At 49.6% G+C, this 20,469-nt stretch overlaps 1 protein-coding gene across 2 annotated transcripts in view; it reads left to right on the top strand.

The window, feature by feature from the left end:
- The window catches only part of PEX14 (peroxisomal biogenesis factor 14), a 144,370-nt gene that overhangs the window by 117,802 nt on the left and 6,099 nt on the right, over window positions 1-20,469 (top strand). Inside the window, exons 5-7 of one of the 2 annotated variants that reach the window (XM_019461355.2) lie at window positions 14,925-15,010; window positions 18,156-18,258; window positions 19,433-19,530. In XM_019461355.2, the coding sequence (XP_019316900.2) occupies window positions 14,925-15,010; window positions 18,156-18,258; window positions 19,433-19,530 (287 nt within the window). The remainder of the gene's footprint in view (window positions 1-14,924; window positions 15,011-18,155; window positions 18,259-19,432; window positions 19,531-20,469) is intronic. The other variant, XM_019461356.2, reaches the window with a different exon arrangement.

The following is a 20,469-nucleotide window of genomic DNA, read 5'->3' as shown; positions in this document are numbered from 1 at the left end:
CTGTTCTATTCCAGCTGTTTTCTCCATGCTTAAAACCAAGCAGGTCTCTCAGCTACTTGGAAACTTCTTGCTCAGAACAGATTCTTCTGGTTGGTCACAGAGTTGGCCTGAAACATCATGCATGTGCCTACTTTTGGTAGACACAGAGGGTCATTTACACTGTTGGTCTTTCTGAAAGAGGCGAAAGAAAGAGCTGGGGGGGGGGCAGGACTGTCATTTAAGTTATTCTTCTGTCCAGGTCTCTCTGAGAAAAAGCATTACATGTTTAGGTATTTAGGTAGGAGTATTTTTAAGAGACTCCCAGCCCTAAAAATAAAATACATCTTCTTAGAGACAGACTCCTTCCTGCTTTGACGCTAGTGTAAAAACAATGGCAGTGGCAATTTTAAATCCCTGAAGTTTCTACTTGTCACTGCTGAGCTTCATCCCTCTGGTACTGCCGCACCCGCTCCTTTCAGCTCCGGGGGTGACTCTACCTCTACACTTCTGTACTTTTGCCAAGAGGTGTCAAAACTGCTCAAAAAAAAAAAAAAAAAAAAAAAAAAAAGCTTGATTTTGATTAATATAGAGAAACAAGACTTTGCCTGACTGATAATAAAACTGATAAATGACATTTGAATTACTTGTAGCGGTAATTTATTACATAAAATATCTTTTATTTGACATGCGATTAGTTGCTGGAAGCATCACTCAATCTGACTAGTTTAAACATGCTCTAAAATGAACCCCAGTAAAAACCAGGGCTGTCTGCTGCTGGCGTTATGAAATATACTAATCCTGGAGTGAGGAAAAAATCTGACTTTAAATATTTAAATGATTAATTGGGTTTATATATTTTTTTTACCTTTCTAACCCCCTTAATTACAAGCAAACTCAGGGGAGTTTCTGAACTAGGTGTGCAATCTGCATGCTTATCACTGAGGCATTGTCTGCGTCCCGGGAGGGATTTATGGCCTCCGCTCATGTGTGTTCCTGCCCATTTTACATCCAGAGCCCTTGCCTTCCCATGTCTTGGCTCTTTAAGGACAGACATTCCATCTCTGAACCCAAGCCTAGAAAATGGGATTCTCTGGGCACAGCCCCAGATGCTCATGCCTAGGGGAAGGATAGCTTTTTCAAGACCACCTCCGGGAGCCCACTGCTCTTGGATGATCACCTCTGGTCTTGCCGGCCCTTCTGCTTCATGGCAGATGTCCCACTCGGTGCCTCTTTTGGTGTCTCGGCTCTTTGGTGAATGTGGTTGACCTTGAGATGGTAGTCAATGGCCTGTGTGTCAGCAAAGAGAACTTGGACACCTGCCGGCATCAATCCATCCGCATTTATTAAGCACCTATCGTATACTCAGTACACTATCGCCAGAGATACAAAACGTGATCCTTCAAGATCCTGTAGGTTCTCTGGGAGAGAGAAGATAAACTCTTAAGAAAAGATAATAGTATAAGACATTGTGATTTAATGCCAAAATTAATTACACAGACAAGAAATTTTGTAAGAATGCAGAAAAGAGAAAAATTAATGTGGGCTAGAGAAGTCAGAGAAGGCTTTGTGAAAGCAGTAGGAGGCTGACACCGAGGGAAACTCGGTGTCACCTGGTGTGAGAATAAACCCGTGTTGTCAGGGCTGAAAGGAAAGTCGGGCAGAGCTCAGGAAAAGTCGGGCTGGGATTCGAGAGGAAATCTGACGTTCTCTGCTTCTCGTTTTGCTTTCTTTTTGTTCGACGTTGAATCGGGAATCAGTATGTGTGGACATCTGTGGTGCCTGCCCAAGCCCAAACATAAAGTTCTGCTGAATGCTCGACTGATTGGTTTGTTCCAGGCTGATTTTTCTTCTTTCCTCCCAAAGAAACAAGAAGCAAGGTAGCTTTGAGAGTTAGGCAGGGCCAGCGTAAATTTTGTAGGGTCATATGTTTTTCCTAGGCTTAAATATTTTCCCTCACTGTCTTTGGTAACCAATTTAGGTCTTTCACAGACGGACCTATAGCTTCAGTTAGGGTGTAAATGTGTGAGTGATGAAAGGCTTTGACACCTCGATTAGAAATCCTGAGAGTGCATGGTCTTAGTTTGCTTCTTCATAGACCTGTTTAGTAGCATATACTTACCCTCGATTATCTTCATTCAGTGAGCAAGCACTTTTTACTATATTCCTGCTATGGGCCAGGCACTGTGCTAGACCCCGGGGACGAAAAGATTAATAAGGCCTATCTGCCGTCTCCTGTGTTTCCTGTCCAGCCGGAGAGGCAGTTAAGCAAAGAGCAGTGCCTCTGAGGTAGATCCGGGTGAGGCCAGTGGCACAGACGAGGCAAAGCGGCACTTCATAGAACAGGGGATGCTTCGCTGGGTGTGAAGGGCCTGGGGGAGGGGTGACTGGTTCATTGACCAACCAAGATGGACGAGAGCATCCAGGCGAAGGCAAAGGCGTGTGGACATGAAGCCGTGTGATGTTCAGTGGCCGGAGCCTGGGATGGCAGTGCCAGAAGAGAGGCCTGGCGTGGGAGGTGGCAGCCAGGTCATCACCCTCACGGAGGAACAGTCAAGAGCACACTGAGTATTTCTCTTCAAGATGCGTCATCGGATTATTTTTGAGGCTGTATTACCTGTTTGATGATCCTGTTCTTAGACTAATATTAAAACCATTTGTATCATCTGAGAAGATGCTGCGTGGGGAGCGAGGGGAGACATTCTGGGAGTGTGCTGGATGAGGCGGTGGTCCACATGTTCTGCCTGTAACTCTTCTCCTCTTCTTTGCCTGGCCAGCTCGTTGCTGTTCTTTGGGATTGGGGTCAGCTGCCAGCCCCTCTAGGGACTCTTTCAGATGCCTCCATTCCAGTGGGATGGAGGTTCCCCTTGGCCTGCTCAGCCCTGCTCACTTTAATGTTTATTCACTGTCTTTTCTATTAAATCATGAGTTCCTTGGATTAGAGGCAGGTTGTTTGTTTTTGTTGTGTTGTGTTTTGTTTTTTTAATCTATTACCCAAGGCTGTGACTTAGCAGGTGCTCTAGAAGTGCTGGTTGAGTGGATAGATGGTGGTGGAAATGTGCCCGAGAATTAAAAGGCTGTCTTGTGTTACCATCAGTTGGGAGGAGCTTCCTGGGGAACCAGCGAATGGGACCTTCTGTGTGCTCGGCCGTGCAGGCCGTGGGAGCAGAGGACGGGCCTTGCCTTCAGGAGGCCATGTAACCACTTAGAGGGAATACCAGTGCTTGGGGAAGGACAGTAAAGACTAACCCATGCCATCTTGCTTGGGGTGAATGGTGAGAGCTTTTGGAATTTCTGAAGACACATCTTACTTTTTGCTTATATAGAAGTTACTGGTTTGTGTATTGAAGAAAACATTTCTCTAACTTTTAGGAAATTACATTGTTCTTCTTTTGTCCAAGTGACTGGTTTAGAATAGCAGCTTTTCAGGAGTGAGCACCCCATCCGTTCTGTTTGCTTTGTGCCACACCCATAGTGGAGCCATGCGGGTGCCGCATAAATGCCATTCGTAGATACCGAGGAAGGCCAGTGTCCCAGGCAGGAACCAAGTGAAGAGATCCATTCCCTAGGTTTTTTCGGCCAGTGAAGGTGTCTTTGGTGTTGGTGGTAGGTAGGATTATATCTTTGCTCACAGTGCACTGTGTTCATTTTATAAGATTCCTCAACAAATAACAGAAAACCCCAAATAAGAGTGACCCAAATGAAACAGAAGAGTATTTCTCGGTTATGGTCATGTAGGTAGCCGAGACTCTTTGCTCTGCATCTCTGACACCTGGCTGGCATCTGTCTTGTGTTCCAGCGTGACTTCCCCAACTCCCACCCTCCCATCTGCTGTCCAGCCAGCAAGAGTGAGAGGAGAAGGAGAGTAAAGGACCCACCTCTTGGAAATTGCCCCCATCATTTTCACTTCCTGCCCACTGGCGGGAACTCGGTCACATGGCCACACCTGCCTCTACAGGAGGCTGAGAAATGCAGTCCTTGTCCTGGGGGGCCACGTTCCCAGCTTTTCGTATCTCACAGAAAGTCTGAGTTAGAATGAACACTGACTTCAGGATGATGGTTACCTCTGGGTGCAGAGGAGCACACGGCTAGTTGCAGTGGTATTTGGAAAGCTTTAGCTGGTAAGGTAGGTGGGTTTAGAATTGCTGATTTTATTATTACGCTTCATAACATATAAATGTTATATTGTTTTGTATGTATCATAACTTACCAGAGGGCATTTTTAAAAGTTGAATTTGGACTAAAAATCGAACCACCCTATGATCTAGCGATTGTACTACTAGGTATTTACCCAAAGGATACAAAAATGCAGACATGCACCCCAATGTTTATAGCAGCGCTATCAACAATAGTCAAACAATGGAGAGAGCCCAAATGTCCATCGACTGATGAGTGGATAAAGATGTAGTATATACATACACATAACGGAATATTACTCAGCCATCAAAAAGAATGAAACATTGCCATTTGCAATGATGTGGTTGGAGCTAGAGTGTATTATGCTAAGCGAAATAAGTCCGTCAGGGAAGGACAAATAGCATATGATTTCACTCACATGTGGAATTGAAGAAACAAAACGGATGAACATATGGAAAGGGGGGGGAAGAGAAGAGAGGGAAACAAACCACAAGAGACTCTTAATGATAGAGAACAAACTGAAAACTGATGGAAGGAGGTAGGTGGGAGATGGGCGAAGTGAGTGATGGATATTAAGGAGGCACTTGATGGGGCACTTGGGTGGTTTAGTCGGTTAAGTGTCTGACTCTTGGTTTTGGCTCAGGTCATGATCTCACGAGTTCGTGAGATCGAGCCCTGCATCTGGCTCTGTGCTGGTGGCTCATAGCCTGCTTGGGATTCTCCGTGCACCCCCTGCCCCCCCCCCCCCGCCCTGCCGCTCTCTCTGCTTCTCCCCCACTAGTGCTTGCACTCTCAAAAAATAAATAAACTTAAAAAAAGAAAGGGGCACTTGTGATGAGCGCTGGGTGTCGTATGTAAGTGACAAATCACTGAATTCTCTTTAAACCGATATCGCACTGTATGTTAACGAACTAGAATTTGAATTAAAAAAAATTTTTTTTTTTTTAAAGTTGAATTTGAATTCTCAGGTCTTGCTTTTCCCTTTGGTCTCAGCTGCTAACTGAGCAGAGAGAGAACGTAGAGCCCCCGCTCAATCACTGTTGGCTCCCTCCAGCTCCACTCCTCGTTTTAAAAATTCTAACAACTTCTTTTTCTAAGTCAGCTTTATTGAGGTATCATTTACCTAAAATAAAATGCACTTACTTGTACAATGCGACTTTTGGCAGGCATACACTGTGGGCATCACCACATTGTAGAACATTTGCAATGCCCCAGAAGGTTCCCGTGTGCCCTGATCCCAGCCAGTCCGACTCTGGGGCATCCCTTGGTCTGCCTTCCATTGCTTCTGATGAGATTTTTTTTTTTTCCCCTAGGGTTTTATATAAATAAAATGGAATCCTTGAGTACACACTCTCTTGTCTGGTCTTCCCCTCAGCATAATGTTTTTGAGCTCTATCCAAGTCACTGTGCATGTCAGGGCTTATTTCCTTCTTATTACTGAGTGGTATTCCATGGTGTAGGGGCATCTCAGTTTGTCCATCCACCAGCGGATGGGCTCCGGGCTGTTTCCAGTTCTGAGCTGTTACCCTTAAAGCTCTTATGAATGTTTGGGTGCGAGTCCGTATGTTTCTGTAGCTCTTGGGTAAATGCCTAGGAGGAGAGTTGCTGGGTTATATGGTAAGTGGATGTCTGTCTCCATGCGAAACTGCCAAACTGGTTTTCAAAGTGGTCGTACTATTTCACGCCCCCATCAGCAGTGAGAGATGCGGTGGCTGAGTATGGGCGCTAGCAGTTGGTATTCTGGGTCTTTTTAAAGTCCGCCATTTTAATGTGTATACAGTGGTATCCCACAGTGGTTTGAGCTTACATTTCTGGGATGGCTAATCCTGCTGAGCATCTTTTTACGTGCATATCGTCCATTTGCATGCCTGCCTTTGTGAAGTGGCCCTTGCCATCTTTTGCCTCTTTAATTGTCTTCTTGAGTTGGAAGAGTTCTTATGTCTTCCGGATTCACATGCTTTGTCAGGTGTGTGTGGTGTTTGTATTTCCTCCCAAAGTGGCTAGCCTTTTCTTTTCCTTTAGGTTGTCTTTTAAAAAAGATTTTAAATTTGGTGCCATCTATTTTTTTTTTTCTTTACAGGTTATGGTTTTGATGTCCTGTCTGTGAAGACTTTACTTTTCCCCCAAGGTTGGAGAGGTTTTCTCCTAGAGGTTTATAGTGTATGCTTTAACGTCAAGATCTGTGATTCATTTTTAGTTAATTTTTATGTATGGTATAATGTGAAAGTCAAGGTTCATTTTTGCCTGCATGGATATCCAGTTCCATATGGACAAAAGATTATCCTATTCCCATTGAGTTATTTGTCCTTCTATCAAAAATCAATTGTTTAGGGGCACCTGGGTGGCTCAGTTGGTTATGCCTCTGAGTTCAGCTCAGGTCACGATCTCACGGTTTGTGGGTTCAAGCCCCATGTTGGGCTCTGTGCTAACAGCTCAGAGCCTGGAGCCTGCTTGGGATTCTGTGTCTCCCTCTCTTTCTGTCCCTCCCCTGCTTGTGCTCTGTCTCTGTCTCTCAAAATGTGAATTAATGTTAAAAAAAAAAAATCAATTGTTTATATATGCATGGGTCTGTTTCTATACTCTTTTTTTTAAAAAAAATTAAGCTTATTTATGTTTTGAGAGAGAGAGAGAGCAGGCAAGGGGCATAGAGAGAGGGAGACAGAGGATCTGAAGCAGGCTCTGTGCTGTCATCGCAGAGCCTGATGCGGGGCTTGATTGAACTCATAAACCGTGAGATCATAACCTGAGCTGAAGTTGGACACTTACCTGACTGAGCCACCCAGGCATTCTAAAAAAAAAATTTTTTTTTTTTAAACAAGCTACTGGAGTATATTCTACATATTATAACACTCACCCATTTCAAATGTACAGTTCCTGACTTCCGGTAACGTACTGAGTGATGCACTCATAGTCTGTGTTGGAGCACTTTCATTCTTCCCCATCAGATTCTTTGTGCCCCTTTACTGATCACCTCCCCTCTTGCCCCAGGCAAGCACTAATCTGCTTTCTGTCCCTTTCCCGGATGTTTCGGGTAAATGGAATCTTGCAATATACGGTCCCTTGTGCCTGCCTTTCGCTCAGTTAGCACAGTATTTTTGGAGCTCTTCTATGGGGCAACAGGTAGCAGGACTTGCTTTTTATTGCTGAAGAGTGCACCCGTTGTATGGACGTACCATATTATGTCTGTGGCTTCACCAGTTGATGGAGGACTATCTCCAGTTTGGCCTAAAGTGAATCGTACTGCTAAGAGCATTTGTGTGCAAGTCTGATGCAGACGTATGTTCTCATTCCTCTTGGGTCGACCTCTAGGAGTTGAATCACTAGGTCATATGGCAGTTTTATATTTCTGGATTTCTATTAATTTTTCTCTTAGACAGCTTTTTAAGAAATGCTTATTTATTACTTTTGAGTGACAGAGAAAGAGAGAAGGCGCCCAAGAGTGGGGGAGGGGCAGAGAAAGAGGGAGACAAGAGGATCTGAAGTGGGCTTTGTGCCGACAGCAGACAGCCTGATGGGGGGTTCGAACGCACGAACCCAAGACCATGACCTGAGCCCAAGTTAGATGCTTAACCTGAGCCACCTAGGTGCCCCTGGGCAGCTTTTTTTGAAGTATAATTTATACACAGTAAGATTAATCAATTTTAGGTGTACAGTTTAATGAATTGTACAAATTGTAATTCATTTAACTCCTGTAACCAACACTACAGCCACAATATAGAAAATGTCCATGACCCCAGAAAGTTTCTTTGTGCTCTTTGCATCTGTCCCCTCCCCAACTTCAGTTTCCTTTCAACCAGCAATCTATTCTGCGTTACTAACGTTCTTACCTTTCAGAAATTTTCATGTAAATGGTATCATATAGCATGTAATCTTTTGTGTCTGGTTTCTTTACCCTAACTTGATGCTTTGAGACTGATCCATGTAGAGATACATCTACCTGTCAAGTTATACACAAACACACACACACACACACACACACACACACACACACACACACAAATACACATGTTTCTGTGACATATCCCCCCCCCCATTCCTTTAAAAATATAAAACCCATTCTGAACTCACAGCTGAATAAAAGCAGGCTGAGTGGGGCTTAGCCAAGCGGGCATAGTTTGCTAACTCCTGTTACTCTGTGCTCTGGATCTCCCACAATTTGTTTATCTGTCGACCGTCGATAGTTGTTTGGGTTTCCAGTTTGGAGCTATTACGAATAATGCCACCATGAACATTCGTGTGCTAGTAGAAGGCTTTGTGTGCCTGTGTGCTTCCTTCTCTCTTCGTCTTATACCTGGGAGTGGATTGCCTTAGCCACACGTGGTGTGTGTGTTTGACTTTGTAAGAAACTATAAAACTCTTTCACCAAGTGGTTGCGCCATTTGTCATTCCCATCAGCAGAGCGGGGGGGGGAGGGGTTCAGTTTCTCCACATCCTGGTCTGCACTGGATAGTCTCAGTTTTTAGGTTTAGCCATATATGAACGTGTATGTGATAGGATTTCATTGTACTTGTCATTTGTATCTTCCTGATGACTGATGATATTTTCACGTGCTTATTGGCCATTCTTACATCTTTCATGGAGTATCTCTTCTAGTCTTCTGCTCACACTTTTTTCTAAAAAAAGTGTCTTTTCATTGTTGAGTTGTATAGATACAGCTCTTTATCAAATACATGATTTGCAGATATTTTCCCCCAACCTATGACTTACTTTTTCATTTTCTTGTTGGTGCCTTTTGAAAAGCCCAAGTTTAAATTTTTGATCATGTCCATTTTGTTCTTTTTTTCCTCCTCTTTTGTGACTCATTCTTTTTGTATTTGAAGATGTCTTTGCTTGCCCCAAGGATTTCCTTCTCTGTTTTCTGTTTTCTTACAGCAGCTTTAGAGTTTTTGCTTTCTGGCTTTGGTGTGCGATCCACTTCGAGTTAATGTGTGTGTATGATACAAGGTGAGAGTTGAGATTCACTCTCTTCCCCCTGTGGCTCTCCAGTTGTCCCAGCACAGTTGTTACGGAGATTATCCTTTCCCAGGGCCTCTTTGGCAAAAAAAAAATCCCTTGACTGTATAAGCCTGGGCCTATTCCTGGATGCTTCTGAGTTCTTAGAGTTTAATTAGAGCTTATATATTTTGATCTGTGAGTGAGGATATAGATATGACTGTCAGAGCCCTTCCTGCCTAAAGATGACACTGCTGATAGCATTGCAGCCTGTCAGAAGTGGAAAAGATGGCCTTTCGTGTGATGTTCACATGAAGGGCCTTGAATTTTCAGGTGTGGCCGTGGTGGGGCTACCGTGGTGCCTTTGCCCTTGCTGCCCAGTGCTTCTGTTCAGAGCAGAGCTGTTGTGTTTCTCGGTGCCATGCTCTGGTTGGTTTGTCCTTCTGGCTGCTGCCACCATGCTCCGCCGGGTGCCCCAGCGTGCCCCCATACAGTGGCCGGCCCCCCGCAGCTCGGCCTGTAGTACAGCCGGACGCCAGTCTCTGTGCATTTAGCCCTGCCAGTCTGTGCCGTAACAAGCCCTGGTTTGGCAGACTGGCTTTATTCCAGGCCCTCACTGTGGAAGAGCCTGTCTTATTTAATTTCCAGGGTGGCTTGTGAGTGAAGCTGTTGGGATGATGTGAGCAGCTGGATAGGGCGCCATGTGGAGTCACAGCCCCAGCCTTGGTGAGCGTGGAGGGGACCCCAGCTAGGCTTGCCTGGTTGCTGGCACCGCCTCGCCCTGCACTCAGGCTGCCAGCCTCCCCGAGGCCTTGATAGTTTCTCCGTGTCGTCAGCAGCATGATCTTGTGACGCTTACTGGATCGTGGCATTGCCGTGATATCGGTGAGTCCGGGTTCGTGACTTGGTGGCTTTGAGTTCAACATTGCTGTGTTGCTGTGTGGGATTCCCAGCCCCACATGCGTCATTTGCCGTTTGTTCTCACCTACTAGGTGAGAATTTCTTGGTCGGTGGAGGTTAGACTAAAGGACTGGAGTAATGTTGGTTTAGTTGTGTTCACGGAATGGCTCAGGAGCCACAGGGATGCATCTCTCCTGCCCCCGACAGGGCCACCACACGCGGTGGGTTCATCTGAAACCCTATGCTTTGGGCAGACAGACCGGCCGAGCTCAAGCTAGTTGACAAAGTCCTTGGAAGGTTAAAGAAGGCATTGAGTTTCAAAGAGCCCTTCGCTCTTCTCCCTGCGGTGATTTGGCCTCTGACCTTGCGGCAGCCTAAGGCATCAGCGCGGGCCCAGCAGTGCTCAGTTGTGCAGGCTGAACACCGCTTCCACGGCTGACTGCCTCTTTATTCTTCGTGAGATGCCAGCGACGAGGTGTCGTTGGTAAAGCACCCGGCCATTCAGCTCATTAGCTGGCCGTACCTGTTGGGGAGGTGCTGTGGACAATTTGAATCTGAGTGACAGTAAACAAACATATCATTGTTCCTCCACTCTTCCAACGGCACAGAGCTCTGCCACCTTCAGTCAAGTGGTCTGTGCTTGACAAGAAGAGAAGAACGTCCTTGGGAGCCACTGGGTCGGTGGTGTGGAACCGGGATCTCTGGTCTCCGGCTTCTCGCCTGCCTTGTACGCAGGCAGGCATCTGCTTCCAGACTGGAGGCTTGGAAGCTTTTGAAAGGCTCATTTGTTCTGCTTCCCTTATTTCCAAGCTAGAGCAGAAGACTGACTGGCCCCATTTTCTGCCCTTGACTCTCAAATTCTGGATATTCGGGGAGGGTGGGGACCAGAGAGGTGTATCTCCCAGGTGCTCTGTTCCTTCGTGGGGGTCTGCACTGGCCTTGGAAAAAATGGGCCCCAGGGTGGGCTGCAGGGAGACCCCGAGTGGTCACGGTTGGGGGTTTGAGCCAGTTTGGGATCACACCGAGTGCTTTGCTCTGTTACCTTTGAAATCCACGCGGCAGGTCAGAGTTACCTCCTCTTACTTTCTCTCTTTTTTCATTTTGCCACAAGACAGAATTGTATCACACATCTCCAAAACGAGTAAAATGGCATTTCAGCTTCTTGTCTTTATAGACTCTCTGAACTTTAGGAAAGATCATTCTGGTCCCTTTTCATTAATAATGAAAACCAAGGGGCAATAAAATGTTCTTAACGCGAGCATGTCAGGAACGAGTCGCGGTGTGGGGGTGAAGGGTGCGGCCGGCAGGGAGCCACAGGTGTTGCTTGGTGCTTGAGGAGGTCAGAGCTCTGGAAAGGTGGCGGCCGCTGGAGGAGGGGTTCTGGTTCGTGGACCCCTGAACTGCCAGCATCTGTTCAGCCTTCCAGCTCCAGTACCCAGAATGAGAGACTGCGCTTCTCCAGGCACGATGTTTGCAGGAAAGAAGGAACCGGGCAAGCTTTGGTTCTGGTCCAGTTTCTAGCGCGTTGCAGCTGTTCTCTTGCAGGAGATTGAGTGAGTATTTGAGAAGTCAGTGGTGAATAGAATATTCTAGAAACATACCCATTTTGAAGCTGTTCTCTCTGAGAATTTGGGCAGCACAGATGGAAGTGCCAGGTGTGGACGAAAGCCCTCCTGAACAGTGACTCTTGAAGAGTGACAAGGTTACTGTCTCCACTTTTTCCTCCTAAAAATGGACTCGTACTGGATGTTGGACACTGCATCGAGGCACTCAGAGCGGAGTGGGCTCGGGATGCGACCAATGAGAAGGTTGCCTGGGACTCAGAGCCTCCTGGCTCCTCTGGGTCAGGGTAGAAATGTCCATCTACGTCGGGGGTCTCAGAGCTTTTGATTTAATGAGCCGCAGTTGCTTATCCGCATAGATGCTTGTTGGGTGGGCACGTTCACTACAGCAGAGCAGCAGAGCTCCTTTCTGGAGACAGTTTCTGTGACCCAGAGAGTGACTACACAGCCCCAGGAGGGAGTGGGGACGCCCTGGCTTGCCATAACCCACACCCCAGAGCCCACGCGACACGCCAAGATGCACCATAAGCAGAGTCAAAAGACATATACTGGGAGGGACTTTTGCAGCTTCTGTCATAGACAAAGGACTAATTTTCCAGGCTCCTCCATCACTGTCACCTTTGCCTCCTGAAAGCCCCCTTCAGCAGTATAAGAAGTTGTATAAATTGATGAGGAAATCGAGTAGGAGAGCAGGATCACATACAGTACCCCAGAAAGGACACACAGGGAAGAGATGTTCAGTCCTCTCTGGAAGATAAAGGCAAATGAAAACTGGAGTGAGGGACTCTTTTCTGCTTAGTACGGGCAGAAATCTGAGTGTGTTGAGCCCGCGGTGCTGCTGTGAGGAAGTAGGCACTCTTGGACACGGCTGGTGGGAGCCCACTGGTTCAGCTCCCGTGGAGGACTATTTGACAGTATCTTTCCAAATTGCAAATTGCCTGCACTTCCGACGTAGGCGCCTAGGGATTGACGTGCACGGCTGTCCTCGGACGTATACGTGAGATGACATACGGTCACAGTCCTTGGGGGCAGCATTGTGTGAAACAGTAAGGGCCGGAAATCAATGGGGAGTTGCTTAAATGGAATATTAGGCAGCTCTGGAAAGACAGCAGAATGAGGACGAGGGGGAACGGGCAAATAATACGGAGCAGTGTTGCCTTAGACGTGCATAAAAAGTCTCAGGCAGGACAGACAGGAAGCTGTTCACAGTGGCTGCTGATGCTGGAGGGAGGCTGTTGGCAGTAGAATGACAAGATGATCCGTGTGCTTTTTAGACCGTGTGCATCTCGTAGCTCCTCAAAAACTGTAAACCAGAAAAGGGAGTTGAGGGCTGAGGGGGGGTGGGCATCTTGGGAGTAAGTGCAGGAGACTCCAGGGCTGGGCCACCTTGGGAAACCGGTTGGGAGTCTGTAGGCCACACAGGTAGTGAGGGGAGGTGGCTGATGAGAGACTCTTCCAGGCCCCTGCGTCATTGTCCCGTCCACCTCCTGAAACCCCATTCAGCAGCTCGAGGAGGCGGGAGCGGCACCCTTGCCACCTTGAGGGTCTTTGCCACTTGGACCCCCCCCCCCCACCCCCCCGCGGCCTGTGTGTCAGCAGCCCCTCCTCCCCGAGTGCCCACATCCTGCCACTGAGCTTTGAGAAGTTCCCTCGCCTGCTCCCCTCTGGTCACGAGATGCCAGGATGTGACGAGGACCTGGAGAGCTTGCACGCCCAGGGACAGGTGAAGACAGAGACCCCCGGCGCCCGCCCCTGGTGTCTGCCCCTGCCCGTGCTTCGGCTTTGCCCCCTGACCTTGTGCTTCTTTTCAAGAAGTTCGGGAATGCGGTTGCTCTTCCTCCTCCTACCCTTTCCTCTCCTAAATGCGCGTGCGCACCCCGGCTTCCTTGTCATAGCAGCCCCGGTGGGTGCCTTCTGGGCAGCCTGCTGCGGGCGCTGTGGTCTGCTGCCACGGATGGATTAGTGTCCTGCATTAGTGCCCTGCCTTCCCTGGCAGGTCCCTTGAGAGGAGGCCGAGCGTCAGGGAAGATTATGGACACGAAAGCACTTTGTAAACAGTGCATGGGAAAGATTGTGAGGTAGAGAACCCCGCTCTCCTCCATTCAGGAGTTGGGGGGGGGGTCTCCTGGAGGCTATTCTAGAGCACTGGGCCTGGGGCCTGCACCTGCGCAAGGACTGGCTGCCCATTTCCGGTCCCTTCACAGCAGCAGCATGTTGTCATCCTGGCCCCGTCCCTCTTACCTTTTGTGGCCCCTTTGGTAGCCTCTTCCCTGCCTCCTCACCTCTCTACCTCCCACTTGTATCTCGCCCTCGAGGACACCCCGTGTTATCTCCCAAAATACAGAGCTGACTGGGTCACTCCTGATTCAGAGCCTTCGGTGACCCCAGTGCTGTGATCCACCTCTTCTCCCCCCTCTGCCCTCTACCACTCCCGCTTGGGTGACCCCTCTCTGCTCTTGCTGGCCTCCCCCCTTGGATAGACCCGGGGGGGGGGGATCCCCCTCGGATAGACCCAGCTTCTGGCCACCTTCTCTCCTTTGAACACAAGTCAACCCCTACCTTTGTACTTGCTTGTCCCTTGCCTGGAGCTCTGTCCTTGGGACCCCACAGGCCTCAGCATCTGCCTCTTCCAAGGCCCTGCCGACCCCTGCTTCTCTCCCCCGACTCCCCGACATCACTCTGTTGGGGCTCCCCCCCCTTTTTTAAGATTTTATTTACTTAAGTAATCTCTACACCCAGCATGGGGGATCGAACTGACAACCCCGAGATCAAGAGTCTCCTGCTCCACCGACTGAGCCAGCCAGGTGCCTGCCCTGTTGGGCCTTCTTGATCACTCTCCGGAGTTGCCTTGCTCAGTTGTTTGGAAGCTGTCTCCTGCACTTGTTGAGTGTGAGAGCAGACCAGGACACGGGGGTCTCGTCGCCATTGTGCCCCCGTGCCTGCAACACGGTCGGGCACGCAGAGGATGCTTCGTGAAGTCTTGAATACACAGATGGTGTAGTCTCCCCTCCCCCGTCCTCTGCCTCTCAAGTGGCTCTTAGCTCATCCCTGTGGGTGGCAGGCGTGGGGACGTGTATTGACGCACACCCAAGTGTGTTTGTGTCAGCCTCGCAGGACCCTTTGTTCCCTGAGAGCGGAGACCGTGCTCTAGATCGCCTCTGCCACCTGAGGGCCACCCGAGGCTTGCTCGCTGCTACACACCTCTGCACAGGAGGTGTGAGGTTGAGGCAGGTGGTCCCGAGAGCCCGGAAAGGGCGGGGAGGCGACGCCAAGCCGCTGTTCCCGACCGTCGCACGCCGTCCCGTGTAGTTGTGTGTCACAGATGCCGATCCTCTGAGATTGAGACAGTACACGTGCTCTCCCCTGCCCAGGAAGGACGCGTGTGCTTCTCCTGACGCCCTTTTCTCCCCACCTCAGGCCCTGTGGGGTCCCGATGGAGGGACTACGGCGCCTTGGCTGTCATCACGGCAGGCATTGCGTTTGGCTTTCACCAGCTCTACAAGGTAAGTCCGCCTTCCCTGTGGCTCCCCTGGCATTCAGCCCCACGCTCCCCCGTCCCAGGGTTTACCTGTGTCGAGGCACCCAGCCCTGGAGCGCGACGGCAGGAGAGGGGCCGCGTGTGGAGGCGGAGTATGCGGAGGAACACGCTCTCTGTGCGGGGCGTCTGGCTCGGGCTCCGTGCCGCCCCCGCCTGCATGGCAACTCCAGACCCCGCCTCGTCTGCTGCACTCAGCACTGCTCCTCCGCGTCCCCACCGCACAGGGTGACCGTGGGGCCCATCCATCTACAGGCCATGTGCCCGGCACATGCTGAGTGGCCGGGGCATTTCTGAGAGACAGAATAACACGGTGTTTGAGAGCATGGACACTGGGGCCCGGCTGCTGTGTGGCATCCTGGTTCTGCCACCTAGTAGTAGCTCAGTGGTCTCACCTGTAAGACGGGGACAGCGGCACCTTCCTCACGAGGCTGTTGTGAAGCCCAAAGGAGTCCCTGCTCCTTTGAAAGTGCTGTGTGCCTGGCACCCAGGAAGCATTCTGTATGCTATTTTTCTACTTTAGTATTGGGAACCAGCTTTGAGAATCTCACTGTAATCCTATTTACGGGCTGTGTTTTCTGTTTCCTACATATTATCTTGGCATCCATGTAAATCTGGGATTTTTTTTCCTGCAAACTTCATGGTCAACCCGCTGGATCCCAGACTTCATTGTTCCCAACAGAAGTGCAGGCGTGAAATGAACACGTACTTCCTTGATACCAAATACGAACCAGATACTGACCAGCAGACACTAACTTTGATTTGAAGCAAAGCGCGTCTTTTTGAGGACACAGAGCCGGGGTAAGCCCCAGAGACGACTCTCTACTGGTCCTGGGGAGAAGGCCTCCGCTCCTGAGCCCCTGTGGTTCCACCCCTCATTTGCAGATTAAAAAAAAAAAAAAAGTCTGAATGAATTCCCAGACTCAATATTGTAACTTTTAGCATGTGAAACATGTTTAAACACTGTGCTCTGGGATTCTTAATTTTTGACTTAGTGCGAAATCTAGTGACAGAGTTGTAGCAGAGTATAATTTTTTCAGGGTAACATCTATTCTTGGAATTGGAAATTTCCATGTCAAATCCAGAAGCAAAATGTTCTAGGTCCTGGGACTTCTCCCTCTGCCCTCTGACCCAATGCCCCCCGCCCCCCCCCCCATCCCCGTCCCCGTCCCCGACCCTGTGTGTTGAAAGCCTGGTTCCAGTCACTGACTGCCTACAGTCATCAAGAAGAATAAAACACTAAGAATTCTCGAAACCACTCCCAGCTCTCCTAAGCAGTACCTAATGGTCACATGGCCGCCCTCGGATGGCCTGCGGCTAGAGGAGCAAAGCAGAGGTATCTTCAGTTCTTTCCATGAAGCCCTGATCTTTATGCCTTAAAAAAGAAAGAGACGTTGGAAGATAAGTCACAATGGTGATGAGAATTTCTTTAGTTTCTTTAAATTAAAAAAAAAAAAAAAAAAAGGTAAGCGCTGTCATCTTGCTTTATACATACGTGACAGTTTGGGCTCGGGTAGTGTATGCGCTCCTTCCCGTGGCTTTTTTGATCTCAGAAATCGAATTTTTCGTTAGTTACATGCGTAAGAATCTCTTGACTTGTACACTCGGGAAACTTTCAGCCCAGAACGTAAGGCTACATGTGATGAGTTTCGGCTCAGTTGTGGGTAATAATTCACACAGCGGTTGAAAAGCACTTTGCAAAATAGAAAATGCTTCTATGTGTGTGCTAAATAATGATCTTCGCCGAGAAGTCGCTCTTGAAGTGAGTTCTCCCGCAAACCCCTCGTGAGAGACCTCCTTCTCCTTCTCCAGTATAGCCTTAATGGAGAAGTTGCTCTCTTTTTTTTCCATCGGGGCACCAAATGGAGTAGGAAGCAAAGTTCCTTGGTCACACCTGCCAGCCTGTGCTGTGCTACCTCTAGTCCCACCCCGTTAATGGTGACGACTGGGCTTACGCTCCTAAGACAAGAGGCGCCAAGTCCTGAGCCACGTTCTTTCCTCCAGCTCTCCCAGCGGCCACCCTGCTGCCTGCCTTCCGCCCCTTCGCACCTCAAAGTAGGCAGCCAGTTACCAGCTGTGCCCCACCTTGCCTTCTTCCTGAATGTTCCAAGACCCCCGTGCTCCCCTAGGCTTCCTGAATTTTGGACCCTGTCACTCAGTTGACCTGTTGCATCCACTTCCTTTTCCCCAGAGCCCGTGTCTTCAGCTTCCGCCCCTTCCTCTCCTGCTGCCCTTGTGTCTGGGGGGAATTTGACTGCATTTGACTCTCACCTGAAGGAAACTTGTTCTGAGGATTCAAGGCTTAGTTTAAAAAACAACAACAAACTTGAGGTGGGACCTCGTTCGATGGCCTCGGAATACCATCTATTATTCTCTAGTAAAAGGACCAAAGGCCCAGAAGTCTGTTGTGGATTTTCATCTAGTTTCTCAAATTATTTTTTGTTTATTTGACTCATTTTTCTCTGAATAGATAATTCATTCACAAGGTTCAAAGTGTTTAGAGGTTCGGAGAAGAAAGCTTCCCTTCCACTGCCTGGAGGCCATCAGTGGGATCTCTTTCTTCTATCACCTTCTACATTTTTATCTTACAGCTTTTTTTTTTTTAAGTTTATTTGAGAGAGAGCATGTGCACGAGCAGGGGAGGGGCAGAGAGAGAGGGAGACAGAGAATCCCAAGCAGTCTCCACCTGGTCAGCACGGAGCTGGATGCAGGGCTCGATCCCACAAACTGTGAGATCGTGACCTGAGCCGAAACCGAGGGCTTACCTGATGGAGCCACCCGGGTGCCCCTTTATCTTACAACTTTTAAAGCAGAATTTTAAATAGCTTTTGTTACTGAAATATATGTAGCATCCCTGAGGTAATTAAGTGAAAGAACCAAAAAGAGACCACATGGACCTTCCTCGCCCCTACTTCTGGGTCCTTGTCCTCGTTCAGAAAGAATCTTAATCAGCCTGGTAACTTTCAAACATCTCATTTACGGTGTTTGTGTCGGTGTCGGGTTTCCAAAACCCAGAGGTGACAGAGAGAAAGTTGGTGGGCAGAACTGGCAAGCCCGCTGGAGAATAACCCCAAGTTGGCACCCACTGCTCACACCCACCCTGCTCCTCGTAGAAATACCTGCTCCCCCTCATCGTGGGTGGCCGAGAGGACAGGAAGCACCTGGAGAGGATGGGGGCAAGTCTCTCGGAGCTGAGTGGCAGCGTGGCACAGACAGGTAAAGATTAATGACTCCATCAAGTCGCCCCTCCAAGCCTTCCCGAGCAGCCCCTTCTCGCCCCGCCCCTCCCCCTCGCCTCCACTTTATGTGGTGACTTCATTTATCTGCTCTGAGAATCTGTTCACATTTGCAAATGAAGCCGCCGTCATTTCGGTTTAATTTGAAATTGCTTGTTTACTGTCGGCGCGGCCTCAATTAATTATGTTTTTACGGAAAGGCTCCCAACCTCAGAATATTAATAAGGGGAATAAAATGACAGCCTTTCTAAGGGCTGTAAAGTTCATTTTTAATTTCTGCTTCTGTGAGGTTTTCAGGGGGGTTTTCAGCGATTTTTTTCCCCCTTCCCTCTAAGAATCCAGCACAGGGTCAAGAGAGGCTGTAATTACTGCGGCTCCGGGGACCCCAGCCACCTCCTCTGTCATCGACTCCACAGGGCTGGCGTTCATTACCCGGTGCCCCAGTGATGGCCCAGATTAGCTGGGACCTGTCGCACCAGAGGCGGCTTTTCCTCTTTATAAACTTGTTTACTAGACGGAGGCTCTGAATCTAAAAACTCAGGCAAGCGAGAGAGCCACTGTCCCAGGCAGGAGTCTGTCCCACTGGGGTGCACTTGCAGAGACCCCAGAAACGCTCTGGTGCATCTGGCCCTGGGAGGCTGACCCCAGGGCCCACGGCTGGGACACGGTCTGGTACCACCGTGGCCCCCGGGAGCTACGGCAGCCTCCGGGTTGGGTACGGAGGGCAGGAAGGAGTGTCAGGAAAGCGGGATTTGCGGTCTTCAACCGCGCCCGGTATCGTGTGGGTCTGAGAGGCGTTTCTCCCAGCTTCGGAGAATCTGAGAACTGCACGGTGAGGGGCGTGAGATGAGGGACGCGGACGCAACCGAAGTCAGAAGAGCCAAGCAAATCCTAAGCACATGTAATTGGAGGGGAGAGGTTTTGGACGGATATACTGTTGACCACGGACAAGTGCACAATAGAAAGATGGAGTGGAAATCCTAGAGGTTAGATGCAGTGCAGGTAGATTGCCCGGAGTGCAGATAAATTATATGGATTGTGGGGTGGGCGATGACTGCAGATAAATTAGATGTGGCAGCTATAGGTGTGTGGACAGAGAAGGGAAGAATCTGTGTGTATCATTTAACAGAGATGTGACTGCTTTTTCCTCCCAGTGACTCAGTTACAGATGACTTTAGCCTCCGTCCAGGAGCTGCTGATTCAGCAGCAGCAGAAAGTCCAGGAGCTCGCCCACGAACTGGCCGCAGCCAAGGTACTTGTCCCTGACCCGCTCGGGTCCAGGTCTGCTCTGCTCGGTGCTCTGCTCGTCTACAACGTTCCACGGGGTCTGACTTTGTTCTTCTCATGCCGGATACACAAGCGGGGGCCCACACAGTCCTCGCAGAGAAAGGAGGCGGCCACCGTCCCGTCTCTCCTGCTCCGTGTCCCCTCCTCGCAGGACGGAGGAGAGCCAGCTCTCTGCCTGCGGCCCCTCCTGTGGCAGCTCACGCCCACGCTCTGGAGGTGGCCGGTATAGACACAGGGTGGTCTCCGCTGGCACTTTACGCCACGTTAGGCCACAGGTCACAGCATTTCAAGAGCGAGTCCAGGGAGCAGGGAAGTGGGGGAGTGTGCCAGGGCCCTGGGCGAAACCCTGCATCCACGGGCAGATTCTCAACACCCAGGTCTCGGGGAGTCAGGGAGCCCCTAACAGAGCGCCAGCTGGGATTGCCCGGGGCTGTTTCCGTGCCTTACTTCCCAAATCTGGAGTAGTCTTGGCAATATCAGGTCCTGGGATGAGACCTCTTGGGTCGAAATCTGCTTCTGCCGCGTGCCAGCTGCGTGAGCACAGGCAAGTTACTTAACCTCCCTGACTGACTTTCCTCATCTGTAAAATGGACCTGTAATGGCACCCCTTCACTGTCTGCACATGCTTACAACAGTGCCCAGCTGCTGTCAGCTCCCGGGATTGCAGGCTTCTGGCCCAGGCCTGTAGGTGCACAACAGGGTCATTCCCGAGGCATTTAGACTGAGCCCAGGGGACAGTGGTCCAGTGGCTCCAGGATGTCCACTGTCCTCCCCAGTCCATCCCCGTTCCTGTGCTGCTTTCTGGTCGCTTCCACACAGCCCGTGCTGTAGAGGAACCTACTCCGAGTGGCTCTTCCAGGAGAAGCCCCAGCCGGTGCACAACCAGATGTGAGCCAGCACTCAA

Source organism: Panthera pardus, unplaced genomic scaffold (genome assembly GCF_024362965.1).
Source record: "Panthera pardus isolate Hobbes unplaced genomic scaffold, ASM2436296v1 HiC_scaffold_11, whole genome shotgun sequence".
NCBI lineage: Eukaryota > Metazoa > Chordata > Mammalia > Carnivora > Felidae > Panthera > Panthera pardus.
Note: the sequence above shows the minus strand (reverse complement) of the source record. Positions and strands in the feature narration are given on the sequence as shown.